Below are 16,770 nucleotides of genomic sequence, written 5' to 3'. Positions count from 1 at the left end.
ATGAAGATTAAATTTAACATGAAAGCCCTCTAATTTTCAACACTTAAAAAAAAAAAAAAGATGACTAAAAAGAGGAAAAACCAAAGGGAAGTATGTTCTTCACTAAGTCATTTATTTACTTTATAACAGTAAATAAATATCGGTTCTGCATATCGGTTATCGGGCACATGAACATGTAAATAATTGGTATCGGTTATAAAAAATCAATATCGGTCTGTCACTAAAAATAATATTCGAAAATCGCAGGGTATTATTCGATCATTATTTGAAAATTGCACCCCTCCCCCGCATGCACGCACAAACATGCATACACTGAGAGAGACGGGATTCACACTTTCAATCTGTATGATAAACTGTTTAATTCAGAAGATAGGCTATTAACTCAAGCCATTTATTGATCGTAACGTGCTGAAACATATTAATATAATAAACATAACTGAATGATGGCACTTATTAACATAACAGTCCGTCGATTAGCATAAATCAACTGCTCATAAGGCTAGGACATTTCCATTTAAAAAAACTGAATCCCTAAGGGAATAGATATGAGATGGGAGGAAAAATATACTTCAGTATCTTCTGTCGCAATTATATCGTTGGGTAATTATACTGTATGTAAACTGCGGGCATCAAGGAGTCATTATTAATATGCGGGGAATTGAAATATCACCCCGCGCTTGTTTTTTACTTTCACTTTCGAGATTCGCGATCAAATGTGTGGTAATACAGCACTCGGCAGTATTACCACACATTTTACAAGATTAGATGTTTGTCAGTGGTGCTCAGGATCTGCAAATCATTCCCCATCATCCTCTCAGTCATCTCTCCTTACTCTGTTTATGTGGTAAGTGAAATGTTATGTACTGTAATGTAACAGGCTAACGTTAGCAACTCTGTGGTCCACACAGAGCTCTTATTTGACATCGTCCCAAATTACTGTAACCATTATATGCTACACAAGTCTTTTTTTATGCCATACAAGTCTACAGTGTGCGCGTGAGACAGTGTGTTCTTCTGTTGTCTTTGACAGCTTTTAGGTCGTTACTGGCAGCGCCACATGAACGCGTTACCACCGCATCAGCAGGGAAAACATGGGAACATTTTTTATGACAATAATCGCACAACATATTCGATATTCTAGAATTAAATCAACTAATCGAATATTCGAAAATCGTGACCCATCCCTAATATATATATATACTTACTATTTAAAACTAGAGATGTAAATGTTTACATTATAAGTAATAAATTATAATACAATTAATAATAAATTATTAAAATAATACAATGAAATACTGTGTACAAGTTTCAAATTTTAACAGCCAAATAATATCAAATTCAGTAAATGCATTAAAAATTAGTCTTAAATATATTTTATTCATATCTTAAACTAACATGTGAACTTAATGTTGTTGACAACATATAAAATACATTTTGAAGTTTTTTTTCTTTTTTTTTGCAGACTCTCAAACACCCCAGTTTGAACCCTTTGCTCTAAAACATTAGAAACATTGAGCGTTTTTACTATGAACTGCATGACAACATTTAAAATGAAATAGGTGGAATTTTATCATTTTATTTTCAACCATTTTATTTCATTAGTTTATTTTATTTTAAGCATCTTATTTTCAATCATTTTTTTCCTTATTTTATAATAAAATGGAAATTTAAATATTAAATGCAATCATTTTAATCTTGCATTTATTTGACTGTCCGTAAGAGTACTGTATACTGTATATGTGCATTTGTGTACTTACCTCACAGTAAAATCTGTCTCCTCCCACTGAAGCTTAGCCAGGGGGCTTCCCTCTTTCAAGACCCCGAGCAGGGTCGCCCGTCGACCACTGGGTTTGTGCAGGCAGGTCCCTCCAGCACGGAGACCGCTGTCCACCCCTCCGATGAGGGCCATGACAGGCCAGACTTCAGTGCACAGCATATTGAGCTGGCCGTCAGAGAGCCCCGCTGGGCCAGAGAGGTGGTCTGTCGACGTCCCGACATCTACCCAAGCAAAGCCCCTCTCTCTGTTCACCCCACATTTCTCATCGAACTCCTTACTAGCATGACCTGCTGGCAGAGGACAAAATACATTAACCTTTAAAACACAGTTGGCAAACTGACCTATTACAAAAGGCCTTTTCTAAAAAAATAAGTAAAGGGAAAAATTCAAAATTGTATACACTCCTGCAAACAAGACAAGTAATCAACATTTTAAGTCCAGAAAAATATGTTTTAAAAGTTTATAAATGTATTTAGAATATATTTAAATGCATTTCGATTTTTTTCAGTATTTTAAATACCTAGTTTATTTCAAGCTTTTATCTATTGTAGCATTTCTATAACACAGTAAAGCTAACAGACAAGGTCAAAAACATTTTCAAACTGATTAATTGCAATGATGCCACCCAAATATATAGACTAATATATAGACTATATATAATATGTGTAAACAAATAAACTGTTTTAGCAGACAAGTTAACTGACCTATCTTGCCTTGTCCCTCCCTCATGAGAGGGTTGATGAGCTGTAGTCTGTTCAGCATGTGCTGGTTGATATGTTGAACCCAGTCATCGTTCATGTACAGTTGTCTCAGCAGCTGAATGGTGGACTCCAGCAGAACCGTGGCCCTTGGGCTGCACAAGGGCTCCCCTGGGAGAAGATCGCTAGGCATGCCACGCATCTGCAGGTCACACAGCGCCACCTAAAGGTCAATCGAAGAACAGGAGGTTTTTGAAAGTTGAATTATAATACATTATGTAATTGTATAAATTCAATACAATAGACCCAATGGTGTAGAGCTTTAAGAGGCTGACCTTTTCTCCTGGGTTGCTGCTGTAGAAAAGAACACAGGGGTAGAGCTCTGTGGCATCCACTCCTTCAAACGCTAGTTTGGGCTCCTACACACGCATAAAAACAACACAAACAACTCATTTTTTCAGTTTAACCCATATATTTCTATTTTAGGTTCATTACTGTTTTTACATTATTATTTTATTGTTAGAAAATAATTTTCAATGCGAATACAGCTTAACTTGCACTTAGCCTAATATATTTTTAAAGTTTGTTTGGAAATGCATTTCACATTGTCACATAAAAAAAAAACTTATACAAATACAATTTTAAAGGTGCATAACTTCACAATAATCATAATACTTCAAAGTTAAACAGAATATTCAGCAAGAAATAATGTACTACATGTACTAATCTTTTGGGATTATATTGAGTATTATTTTTCTTAGTATTAACTATATCGACATTTTTCCAACCAATGCAAAAACATTTTCCTTAAATTATTTACACATTTATTAAAATGTCTATTAAAATAATCAAACTCTTTTAATTTTCTTTTTATTCCAACTTTAAATGTTCTACTAGGCTTATAAATCAATTAATTCTTTATTTGACAATAATCATAATCAATATGTTATGTTAAACACAGAAGCTCGAAGCTCGAGTCAAAAGAACACCACGTTAAAAGCACTGTATCGGAGCTGAAAACCATGTGACAGCTTCAGTATCTGGTTCAAAAGGAAATTCCAGTGTGGTTTTCCTTACTCTAATATATAATGTTTTTTATTTCCAATAACATAATTTTTGTTACTTCTGATAACATAATTTTTCTATTTTAAAATAGATCACAGATTTAACTTATGAATTAATATATCACTGAATTTGTGTTGTAAAATAGTAATCACTTTGCCAATGTAAAAAAATTTTTTTTAATTAAAATAAACAATCATTTGCAGAACCAAAGGTGAAACCAGCGGATGTAACAGGAAAAGAGTTCAATCTAAGGTCATAAACACACACTGACCCTGTTGTTTTTGGCAAAGGAAATTGTTCTAGCCTCCATATCTAGGATGCAGGTGATGGTGTCACCCTGGGTGAAGGAGGGCAGAGCTCGGCCTAGCTCTCCTCCATGATACAGGCTACCGCTGTAGGCCCGGTACAGCCACATGTCTGTGGTGGTGCGATGGTTGTAGTCCCGGATGGGCCATCGGGACACTCCGATACATGTCCCTTCATTTCCCCTGTTCTCCTTAGTAATATAAAACTAAAATATGGAGACAAAAAACATTAGAATGCACACCCTGTAAAAGACCAGGGATACCAGTGACTGTATTTTGTATCATTACCTTCCAGATGAAGCATCCAGATGTGATGGCGGTGGTGGCCAAACCGTACCCTTTTCCTCCCGATCCATGAGAGAGTACATTCCCGCTCTCCAGAGAACAACAGATCAGTTTATGTGGGTCAAAAGAGAAATCACCAATAGGAATACATTCATCTTCACTTCCACTGTCCTGAAAGACACATAAGCACACATAAAACATGCATCTAAAATGCATAGACAAATACGATTGGGTAAAATTTGTACAATGGACAGACAGAGATGAGTTTAAATACCCTATTTGAGTTCTCTGAAGTTCTCTCTTTTTCTAAGTTTTTTCTCAGGGCCAGAGGTTCTTCCCACATGTATGTGGACAAAAGGCTAAATAATTGATCGACAATCTGAAATAAAACAAAAATTACATGGTAAACTCTTATTAAGTCAGAATCAATCAACCATCAATCATTTAGTGTCAGGTGAACAGCATTAAAAAGAAAAAAAACCACTTATTTTCTCACTTGTTTCATGACAACAGGGTCTGAACAGGCAGGAAGAAGAGCTTCCAAAATATGGAAGGCCAGCAGCTTCGTCCGCAGGTTGTGAAAGCGTGAATTTCCAGAGCTGCATTTGTATGATATAATTGTCATCAGTGGATCAATCCACTTCACAAATGCTGAGACTCTTTTGGCGACCCTTAGTGACAAAATGCGTCTTAGGAAGACTAGAAAGTCAGCGAGCTGGGACTCCACAACCCTGCTGCTACGAACTACATCTGCACCTAAAATAAAACAAAAAAAGTATAATATAAAATAATTCAGAATAGAATAGAATTCATAATATAACAGTAAACAGTAAAAAAAATAAATAAATAACATTTTAAAATATTACTACCATTTAAAATAACTCTTTTCTATTTGAATATATTTTAAAATGTAATTGATTCCTGTAATGACAAAGCTGAATTTTCATCAGCCATTACTCTAGACTTCCATGTCACATGATCCTTCAGAAATGATTCTAATATTCAAAATTTTGAACAGTAGTGTACATGTATACAGGGCTCGATAATAAGGACTGCCTAAAGGCCTGTGTCCAGCATAAAAGACGCTCGGCCAATTGACAGATTTGTCACTGGCCCAATCGGGCCACTGCTGCGTCTTCACGAAAGTTTATCATTTGCATGTGTTTTTAAGCCTTGCCAATTTAAACATTCAAGTGATTATTTATTTGAATTCGCTGTTCTGTGTGCACACAGAGAACAGCATCTCAGACAAGGCACAAACACCGAATTGAGTTGTCTTTCGCGTCTTGCTTTAACAGACAAATACACCTTGCCAATTTGAACAGTCAAGAGATTTTAAAGTTGGTTATGTCTTTAAGTGAACTTAAAAAGTTGAGAAAGAAACCAGATGTGTATCACTGTATTCATGCATTGTCTCTTAAAGTGACCGCACTTAATTTACCAGTTGCTGTCGGTGTCCTTAATATTAATTCCCCCCCCCAAAAAAGAAAATCACTCACTGCTCTTGACTGAATAACTTTTGTAGCTTTAACAAGGATTGATCTATATTTAATTTATACAGTGAAGAATATGCAAAGTTTACATTTGATTATTAGATTATGTACCTGAACACATACCTAAAAACCTAATGCCTAGTTCACACTACAGGATTTTAAGCCTGATTTAAGCCCGATTTGCAAGTTAACGAGCTCGCCGACAGGTCGGGCTGTGATCGGGGGAAAATCAGCGGGGTGATCGGCGCTCGGCAATCTTTATGTGTGAACTACAAAACGACGCATAAAAGAGGCTCACTGACGCGTCGCCGACACCTCGCCGACGGCAAACAAACATATAGCATGCCAAATATCTGGACCGGTCGGCCGACTCGACATCACGTGGTGTCAGGTGTTGTGACGAGCTACAGCCAATGTGAGAGCAAGGCATGGGTTGAAGTCACCGGAAGAAAAACAACAGCAGCAACATGGCTTAAAAAAAAGTTTGGACACAATAAATGGAGCAAAATTTTTCATCAAGCAAACAGCTTGCAGCGCTAATTTCTTCCCGACATCCATTTTCAAATAAACAACTCACTTGTTCACTTGTCTTTAATGTTTGAACTTTATGTTAGTCAAGTAGTTTTTGCTGTGGCATTGAAATTGGAATCGAGAATTGTAAAATTTTACTGGTATTTAATATTTTGGTATCATATAAGCTTATTTATAAGAATACAAGATAACAAGGGTCAATTTTGACTATTTAGATAATATATATAATTTTGACTATTTAGATCATATATATAATATACATTTAGATAATATTATCAAGACTGTATTTTACCTACTCATATTATTGAGAATAAAATAAAAATGTTGTAAAAATTAATTAAAGCAATTAGTAAAAAATTGACAAAATATTTAGTTTAAATTTAATATTTACAACTAGTGTGTATGTTTATACATATAAAAACGCTGAATCTTGTGTTGTAATGACTGACTTTTAGATGTTTCTTCTTGGATGTGCTCTGTGGAATCCCTCCCTAGCACCTCCTGCTGGTAGACTACATGTAACAATCCCTGCAGCTGCTCACTCATTACATCCATGAGAGCCTGGGACACTTCCAATGGCAAGGCATCTTCACAGGAACTGGAGAAACACATACAAACACACAGTTTTATTTAACTGCAGCTGTACAACCTTGATTGTCTGCAGTCAGGTACTGTTGCTCTTATTGGCAGAGGGGATGTTTGTTGATACCAAAACATCCATATGAAATGAAAAGTTTTGGAGTTTCTTTAATATGCAAAACTGTTACATCAAATCAAAATTATGATGTAGCAAGAAGAATGCTTTGAACATGACTATCTAAGGCATCAGTTTTCAAAATGTGAGGTTTTCAGAGCATATCATGGGAGGCGTTCTCTCGTTCGGTATTTAATTATCAAGTTTAGAATCTCACCTGGCCGCTATGGCAAATATCTGCAGGAGTCTGGCAGCGGCCAGCTTCACTGCCCCACCGAGCTGCATGTGACCGGACATGGAGGCGGCCAGCCAGCGCTGGTTCACCAGCACACAGGCGTTATCAGTCAGTGTGGACAAGATCTCCAGGACGCCACATTTAATAATCACCACGAGATCCACCGGCTGATAGTGGAAGTTCAGAGTGAAGACTGTAGCTAACAGCAGGTGCTGATAAGAGCCTAAAACGAGACAAATCTATGTTAATCCACTACTTAATTAAACTGGCATAATATTAGAGTACTTGGACTCTGCCAAGCTATAAAAATACAGTCAAACTAAATTTGAACCCCAAAGCAATATCACAAATGAATGTCTATTTGAATCAGTGGGTAATAGTAACATTACAAAAAATCTGTTTAAAATTGTAAAACTAAAAAAATAAAATAAATTAATTAATAAATTAAACATCACTATTATTACCATTTCCCCTTGTTTATCCAACTAAGATATGAAAAGTGCATGTGCATAGTAGAGTAGGTACCGTATAAATTGTTTATTATTTTTAGTAACATTAAGATGCATTGTAAAGTTTTTTTTTTTTTTACTTAACATTATTTACCCTGGTTTATATTATCTACTCATTATTAATAAAAATTGAATAATAATAAATAAAAATAAAGTAAAATTAAATTAGTAAAATATTTCAATTGCAAAATATTTAGTTTAAATGTAAATGTAAATACCATTTACATAATTTTTATTATGCATTTACATAATTAATATGAAAAGTAATAAAAAAAACAAGTATATAAACCTAAAAATTACCAAAAGAAAAAAAAACATCTATTAAAAAAAATAAAAAGAAGTTTAATTGGTTTATTTTTTTATTTTTTTTAATTGTTTTTTGCTACATGCAGTAGTGAGAAGCGTTACCCACCAGCCTGTTCTCTCTCTAATGCCACCTTCTGTCTGAGCACACGCACCAGTTGCTGGTACAGTGTGTGAGCCGCAGACTGTAACTCCCTCTGAATACTGATAGGAGCCGACTGAGTCCCACCCTAGACACAAATTCAACATTTCAAACATACTTCAAAAGAATATAGGCTTAACCTATAAGGGTGACGTTCAAGTCAAGATACAAAAAATGTAATTTCTTAGCCTAACACAAGACCACCAAAAAAAAATTCATGCATATGTTGGAAAAATCTGTGGTTTGTATTTGAGGAAATGTCATTTTCAGCGTGTCTTACGGTGTAATGGTGAATCTTGTTGTTAGGTGCCGCTAGACTGCCGGTGATTGGGGCACCCAGACCAAAGCAGCCAGAGAGGAACTGCAGCTGCACTGACTGCAGGAGGCCTGGAAAACGAGGAGGCACCAGAGAGCTGACGTTCTTTTCCTCCATCTCTGACAGAAAGGAGGAAATCTGACACAAGGCCTCCAAACGCACCTGGATGAAGGGGATGAAAACAATTGTAATGTCTCTACATCTTTATTAGTACTATGTGAAAACATTACACATTTAATATAGCCTGCTTATTTATTAGTTGTTTAGTTATTGAAACTAAAATGGATCTGCAATGGATTTCCCACCTGAGCTCTTTGGTGTTGCTGTGCCATGGCTACGGTGATGGCTTTGGGATCCACATTTGCAACTCCATCTTTGTCCATCAGAGAAGAGGTTCGGTGGAGGCTCCCACAAAGGAAATGGAAGACCTGGCCCAGGACGGGTGTGCCACCTCCACCTGGGCATAGCACGGTAGTGGGACTGATGCACTGCCGCAGACGCTCCCAGGCATCTTTCATGATGCCCAAAGAACAGAGAGGAAGGCCTAGCAAGAAACAAGACTGATTAGCACAGAGATGTGATTGTTAAGCTAACTAAAACTGATTATTCTAGTTTATGTAATAGAAGAGATAGAGAAAGACAATGCGAGATATCAGACATGCAAGATCAGATTAGATGTTTGGGATCAGACGTGTGATATATACGGTAAGACTTCAGAAATCAGATCAGACATGAGATATCACGTGAGATTAGGCAAGCAAGATATCAAGCAGCTGTGAGATCAGACATGAAAGAGATCAGATATGTGAGATCAGACAGGTGAAAATCAGACATGAGATATCAGAAATGAGAGATCGTACATCACATCAGATGTCAAAGATCTAACATGCAAGATCAGACCTTTAAAAGATCAAAAATGTAACAAAGCTAATGTGTGAGATCAGATATGCAAGATCAGATGTGAGAACATACATATGAGATTTGATATGTCAGAGATCAGTAAGGGTAGATGAGACATGTGAGAGGAAACTGAACTGTGCTGAACCGTGAGATCAGACAAGTAAAAAAATCAAAGATCAGATATGTAAGATATACGACGTGAGATCAGATGCATATATTTTATGCGAGATCAGATATGTGAGAGATCAATTATGTTAGATGATACATGTGAGATGACACATTAGAAATCAGAAACGTGAGATCAGACATTTGATATCAGACGTGAAATATCAGACAGGTTAAAGATGAAAGTTGAAACGAATCCAGTATGCGTAAAATCTGGTATGTTAGATATCTGAGATCAGATGTGAGAAATCATACATGTGAGATCAGATATGTGCGAGATCAGTTATGTTAGTTATATGCAAGATGAGACACGTGAGAAATTAGAAACAAAAGATGAGTGAGATCAGACAGGTGACATCAGTCATGTTAGGGATGAAACATGCAATAGATCCAATATGTGTGAGATCAGACACATGAGATCAGATACATAATAAAGTAATATGCTATTTCATATGCCCCTTACCAATTTTATTCTTGAATGTCCCTGAGGAGCTTTTAGACTGATCTGGTGTCTTTAAAAGAAAGACAAAACAGATTACAAATGACAAAATCAAACAACAAGACCCAAACGAGAGATTACTTTCATTGATATTAAACTGGGGGGAAACATGAGAAACATAAATACCTCCCTCTCACTGAAACTTCTCTCAGAAGAGGACTGTATATCCATCTTTGTTCCTAAAGCCTCATTGTAGGGTGGAGATCTATGTAGTGAGAGATATTTATCACCTTCAGATTTTTTCACACACATGCAAATGTTTTGTAATTGCACGCAACACAAACCTGGCCAAGCTGCTCTCAGTAGGTGTCTGTGACAACACACTCTCCTCCTGCCAAGCAGCTCGAACCCCCAGCAACAGGAAGAGGCAGCGTGAAACCAGCAGGTGGCAGGCTGCTGGGAAGGGCAGGCCCTGGTCAGTGGTGCTGTGGTGGTCCCAGGGCCGCTGAGGGGGCTCCCTGTCTGGCGTCCCAGGGCTCTCAGTGCTGCTGGGCAATGTGCTGGTGCCAGACGACTCGTACACAGTCTCGTTCTGTTGGAGCTGCATGGCCTCACGGGTGGCCAGGAAACACTGCAGCACCTCTGCAAGGAGGAGGACACACACAAATAGTTCACAATTACAAAACACCAAAGGGAGTGTCTTTTAAAGCCAATAATGTCACATTAATCCCAAACATGATCCTGGTTATTACTGTTAATTAAAACTAAAACCATAAAAACATTTTCATTACTTTAAATAAAATATTAAAATAATAAATAATAAAATAATAATTAAAAAAAATAATTAAAATTGAGAAATGTTGCCTTGGCAAAATAAGTTTAAGTACTAAAATAACTCAAATTAAATAAACTATAAAAACTAAAACTACTACATAATTTTAAAAAACAACAGAAATTAAATTAAAACCCAAAATATAACATTTTAATCTAATTCAAAATATTAACAAAACCCATAATAATATATCAGTGATATTAAAATATCACTGACCATGATCTATTGATAACATACAATCTTAAATGTTTATATATAAGAAAATAAGAAAATAGGTGTCTCAAGATGTCTATTTAAAAGTTGAATTATTTAGAGCGGTGACAAAACAGCAAAGACATCAGCAAAAAACATCCTGTGTGACAATGTTTATACATATATTATAATACAAGTGAAGAGTAACTGAATGAATCAACTGAAGGATATATATGACTAAGTATTAAATCCCAGAACTGTGGCTGAAAAAAAGGTGGGTTAAACACCACAACACTAAGACTGTTGAACAGACCTCATTCTGAGACAAAGAATCCTTTATACTTTGGTATATGGTTCAACAGAAGCACACACTCGCTCTGTGAGGGAAGAACACAGAAAGCAGCATGTTTACCCGGCAGGTACATACTGCTGATGCTGGGCGTCTCCTCCTCTAAGGGATCGTCCTGGTTGTGTTCAGCAGCATGTGGTGTCTGGCTGCTGGGATCTGTGTCTCTTCCTGTCTGCTCTCCTGAGCTGCCCACTTCCTGCCTCTCCTCACTGGGGCTCTGAGAGCCCAATGAAGCCTGGTCAGGACGAAACATTATTTTACGAAAATGTTACTTTGTCCCTGGTTACAGTACATCAGCATAAAGAAATTGTTTCAGAAGTAGAGGAGGTTATTTTATTATATAATTATATTATGTTTTATTACACTTCATTTCGTCTTTAAGTGTAGCAAAAATTAGTGACTAACTTCCCAGGTTCATTAGCGTGTTTCTAAAGAAGTGCATTAGATACAGGCCATAATGGAGTAAATAAAGCAAGGAGTCTCTTATGCTCACCAAGGCTACATTTTTTTCAATCAAAAATACAGTAAAAACAGTAATATTGTGAAAGATTATTACTAGAGCCCGACCGATATATGGTTTTGCCAATATGAGCCTGTCACCGATATATCGGTATCGGCGAATATGCCGCCGATATTAAAATTTATTTTACAGAACATATAACGCAGATAAAATGCTTGAAATGGTGTAATTACTTAGTTTGTCCAGCAGAGAGCGCTCCATTGTTTGCTACTGGCGACCTGGATGAAACGCTTTAAAGCTTATGTCTATGGAAAACCATTGAAACTTTGAATTATCGACACGCGGAGGGTGGCGTTCGAGAGGGCTCCTCGAGCTGAAGGGATCCCCCGAATTTGGTGGAGATCCGCCGGCGCGTTCGCGAGATAGTGACACCAGTCAACACTTTCACTTCAGTAAGGAGGTTTCTTGTTCAGGCAGAAGCATTCAAGCGTGGTCTTATTCGACCGTAAGTGCCCTGCGAAGTGGACTTCACATGAAATTCCGCCATGATTCCAGTTCCAAGGGAACGCACACGTTACATTCAAAGGGCATTAAAGTACTGGTACTGTACTATAATATACACAAAGAATATCGGCCGATATATCGATATCGGCCTTTTTTTGCTCCCTAATATCGGTATCGGTCCCAAAAAACCCATATCGGTTGGGCTCTAATTATTACCATTTAAAATAACTGCTATCTATTTAAATATATTTTCAAATGTAATTTATCCGTGATGACAAAGCTGACTTTTCAGCAGCTATTATTTCAGTCTTCAGTGTCATCCTTTACATAGAGCATATATTCATTAGTTTATATGACTGTTGATGTGTGCTGCTGCAGAAGGTTGATCTGGATATTCATGACTGTCAATTCATATTCACTGAACTCTCACTCTCACACATGAGTCTTTATGGCTGAGGAATTTATCATGTGAGATTTCTCACAGCACAGAGAGAGACAGGCACTGACACTATAATATACACATATAGAATCATTCTTTAAATAGAGCATATATTCATTAAATCTGGGTCAACTAATTAAAGCGTTCATTACACTATAACAGAAGGGAGACGTGGGAAGACAAAGGTGTTCAAGAGATCTAGGTAAAAAGAGAGAATGCGGGTGAGGTGTAGATCTCACTCACTTATCCTGCCAGTAGGCTTCATTAAGGCCGGCATGTTTGAGTAGAGCGGCCAAACTACAGCGACACGCCGTCTCTAACACAGAGTCTCCCACTGATCCACTATTGTCCCAGTCTGCATAAAAACACACAAGTGAAGGTCAATATTTAGACAGGTACATGATAACAGAGATTATTATGTTGCTTTCTGCAATACTTGATTGGTTTTCCATTTTCGTGGAGTTTGTGGAGTAAGTAAATGTAAACTGTGTGTTTACACAGCTTTTTAAAAATGGCGGGTGCAGTGATTCATATGGCATGCATTTGGCCAATCAACATACAAATATGTCACTGGTAGTTCCTATTGTGCTGGGTTACATTCTACTCTGAAGTAGGAGCTAATTTAGTCCCCCCAAAAGGCTTCCAATAACTGAAATCGTTCCCAGTTCCTGTGAATAGTTCCCAGGCATAGATATGTATAGGTAGATACACATTCCAGCCGCGAATGAGGCATCTATGTATTTATATCAATGGTTATACGAAGGAACTATGAAAACGTTCCTCTGGTGCAAAAGCCACTTTTGCAAGTGTTCGGTGCCACTAGTGGTACAGAAATGTTAAAAAAAGAGTATGTAAATAAATGTCTTGAAATATTTTTTATCTTCTTTTCATATTCTATACACTGCCCAAAACCTGCCTCCCTCTTACCTTGACTCTCCGCAAACTCCTTCATTTTCCTCCAGAGGGCGCTGGCAGGTTCTCGTGGGGAGCCAAGAGCGAGGTCCACTAGCGTTGTGTTATCTTCCGACAGCCGCAGCTCGGCTAGTCTCACGTCTCCGCAACCCATGAACACAGCCTCAGTCAGCCAACCCATTGCCCAGTCTATAGGACAACACAGATGAGTATTTATGTGTGTGTTCACACCACACAACATAAACAAAAAGCTGCTGCCTCCTGGTGCTAAGTCATTACCCAGTTGTTCAAAGTCTATCTCCAGCCCGTTTTTCAGGAGTGGGTTACACAGCCAGAACTCTGCTGTCTTCTCCTGGATGGAAGGGGGCGGGCCCTGCAGCATACCTCCCAGGCATCGACCAATGGCAAGAGCCACAGACCTCTCCAGGTCTAGTAGCCATGCCCAGTCTTCTGACTCTGACGCTGTGATTGGCTCAGAGGTTTCAGATGCTTCTGCAATAGGAAGTAAGTACTGTGTCCATCTCTGAATTTCTTAACAGCGTGTCACACTGATGATCTGTCATTTGTTATTGAATAAGTTGTTTTTGAATCGTTCGTATGTCAAACAATGCATTAAGGTATCCTGAACGTTTTCCGAGAATTAAATTTATGATTCTGGTCCTCACCCTGTGAGGTTCCTTCCAGCTCCATGTCTTCCAGGTGCGCAGTGTTGGGCAGGTAACAGTTGAGCTCGTTGAGATGTTCAAGCAGAGTGAGCAGGTGAGGAAGGAGGGGTCTGACCACAGCCAATGGCAACAGGAGCAGAGAGTACATCACCTGACACAGAAGACTGCCCGCCACCGAAACAAACAGCACAGCTACAAAGAAACACACATATAACTCAATACTTGGTCTGGTTGGATCATGGGATGGCTACCATGGATGGAGGAACGGATGGCAAGATAAATGGAGGAATAACAGATGGACAGAGGGATAGACAGAGGAATGGATGGATGAATGGACTGACAGATGGATAGATGGATGGCTACATAAACAGATGAAGGGATGGATGGACCGACGGATGAGATGGGTGGACAAATGGATGGTTGGATTGACAGATGGATGGATGGCTACATAACGAGCCAAAGCTGGGGTGGAAAGAGAGAAGGATGGACTAATGGATGGATGGATGAATGGGAAACTACATAAATGGATGGAGGGGAAGGATGAACAGAAGGCTGGATGGGTGGATGGCTACATAAATAGATGGGAGGATGGAGGGGTGGATAATTGGATTGACTGTTTATGAATGGCTACATGGATGGATGGAAGATTGATGGATGGGGGATGGATGGAGAAACAGATGGACTGATGGATAAATGGATGAATGGTTAGATAAATAAACAGAGATAGAGATGGGTGGATGGCTGGCTACATAAACAGATGAAGAGACGGATGGATGGCTACATAAATGGAGGAATGGATGAATAGACTGACTGATTATGAATGGCTACATGGAAGGATGGATGGATGGATGGACTGATGGATTAATAGATGGCTACAAATGGCTACATAAATAGACAAAGGGATGGATGGATAAACACACAAAGAGATAGATGGATGGATGAATGGATGAAAGGAAGGGTACTTTACTGAATTAAAGGATAGGTGGGTGGATGGATCAACAAATATACAGAAAATGGATTACTCCATAAATGGATAGATGGATGGATGGACGAATGGTTGCATGGACAGAAGGATGAATGGACACATGGATGGCTACATACATATGAACAGCTACTCTAGATGGATGGATGAATGAATGAAGGGAGTAACAGACAGATGGCTAGATGCATGGATGGTTAGATGGACAGATGAATGGCGCATAATGTGTGTTCTTACTGTGCAGTTTCTTGATGACGTGTTTGTCCAGTGTGCTCTCCTCCAGAAGGATGGTGGATCTCCTGAAGGTTTCGGCTGCGTAAGGCAGCAGCAGGCACAGGTGCTTATGGAGCAGCACGACGCTACTGTCATCCTACACAACACACAAAATCTGTTCTTTAAAAACACTTATTATGCAGACCGCCTCCACCTCTGGGTTCTGGAACAAGAATTAAGAATCTTTGACTAAACATGCTCACACAACAGTATTTCATTTCTTAAAACTACAATCCGTAACCACTGCAACTGGCAGCCGGCAGGAGCTATCATATGGAGTGGGTTTTAACAGGAAATGTGTCACTGTTGTACCTCAGCGCCTGTGTGGATGTAGCAGTGGGCCAGCAAGTGTCTGTGAAGGGCTGACAGCAGGTGGTGGAAGTGTGATGGAGCCTCCGTCTGTTTCTGGCTGTTTATCACTGTTCTTCTCCAGTTCACCAAACGCACGCTCCTGAATGAACAAACAGCATTCAAAAGGGAACAGATTTAAGAGAAAGGAGAACATATTACGATTTGCGTTTTGATTTTTAAAAGTTTCCTCAAAATAGATCACACATTAAATCCCTTTTATAATTGTATATATTTTAATTTTAATTTTATATAATTAAATATATATCAAAACATCTCAGTTTGGATTGGTTGTTCCTACAAGCAACTCCTGTGTAGGAAGTGGGCAGAGAGGATCAGAGACAGGTTTAAATATTTGCATACATAAATTATTATTTTAAATGATTATTATATACTGGGGTAAGTAAGATTTTTTAAATCAACACTTTTACTCAGCAAAAGGGACTGTAAAAACATTTATAATGTTACAAAATATTTCTATTTCAAATAAATGCTGTTATTTTAAAATGTAAACCTATACATAAAAGAATCATAAAAAAGTAACATGGTTTCCACAAAAAAAAAAAAGTTTTCATGTTTGCAACACTGATAATGTTTCTTGAGCACAAAATCAGCATATTAGAATGATTTCTAAACGATCACACTAAAGACTGGTGTAATGGCTGCTGAAAATTCAGCTTTGCCATCACAGGAACAAAATATATTTAAAAAAATATTTAAACAGAAAAAAGTCATTTTAAATTGTAATAATATTTCACAATATTACTGGTTTTTTATTTTTTTTACTGTATTTTTGATCAAATAAATGCAGCCTTGGTCAGCATAAGATACGTCCATCAAAAAAACATTAAAAAAAACAGCAATGTATATTATAAAGTAAATAAATAAAAATAAAGTAACATATATATATATATACACATATATATATATATATATATATATATATATATATATATATCT

General features: G+C 37.7%; 1 protein-coding gene across 1 annotated transcript in view; it reads right to left on the bottom strand.

Moving 5' to 3' along the window:
• LOC107701925 (probable E3 ubiquitin-protein ligase HERC1) overlaps nt 1-16,770 on the bottom strand; it is a 75,619-nt gene that overhangs the window by 35,696 nt on the left and 23,153 nt on the right. The window contains 24 exon segments of the mRNA XM_016504079.1: nt 1,758-2,067; nt 2,482-2,698; nt 2,811-2,894; nt 3,812-4,051; nt 4,134-4,301; nt 4,405-4,509; nt 4,627-4,886; nt 6,604-6,752; nt 7,066-7,306; nt 8,005-8,125; nt 8,318-8,515; nt 8,659-8,897; nt 9,882-9,930; nt 10,044-10,122; nt 10,202-10,499; nt 11,294-11,465; nt 12,633-12,702; nt 12,877-12,988; nt 13,561-13,734; nt 13,825-14,037; nt 14,211-14,402; nt 15,427-15,559; nt 15,775-15,874; nt 15,876-15,913. Of these exon segments, the coding sequence (XP_016359565.1) occupies nt 1,758-2,067; nt 2,482-2,698; nt 2,811-2,894; nt 3,812-4,051; nt 4,134-4,301; nt 4,405-4,509; nt 4,627-4,886; nt 6,604-6,752; nt 7,066-7,306; nt 8,005-8,125; nt 8,318-8,515; nt 8,659-8,897; nt 9,882-9,930; nt 10,044-10,122; nt 10,202-10,499; nt 11,294-11,465; nt 12,633-12,702; nt 12,877-12,988; nt 13,561-13,734; nt 13,825-14,037; nt 14,211-14,402; nt 15,427-15,559; nt 15,775-15,874; nt 15,876-15,913 (3,962 nt within the window).

The sequence above is a fragment of the Sinocyclocheilus anshuiensis genome, unplaced genomic scaffold, assembly GCF_001515605.1.
Source record: "Sinocyclocheilus anshuiensis isolate Anshui unplaced genomic scaffold, SAMN03320099.WGS_v1.1 scaffold1184, whole genome shotgun sequence".
NCBI lineage: Eukaryota > Metazoa > Chordata > Actinopteri > Cypriniformes > Cyprinidae > Sinocyclocheilus > Sinocyclocheilus anshuiensis.
Note: the sequence above shows the minus strand (reverse complement) of the source record. Positions and strands in the feature narration are given on the sequence as shown.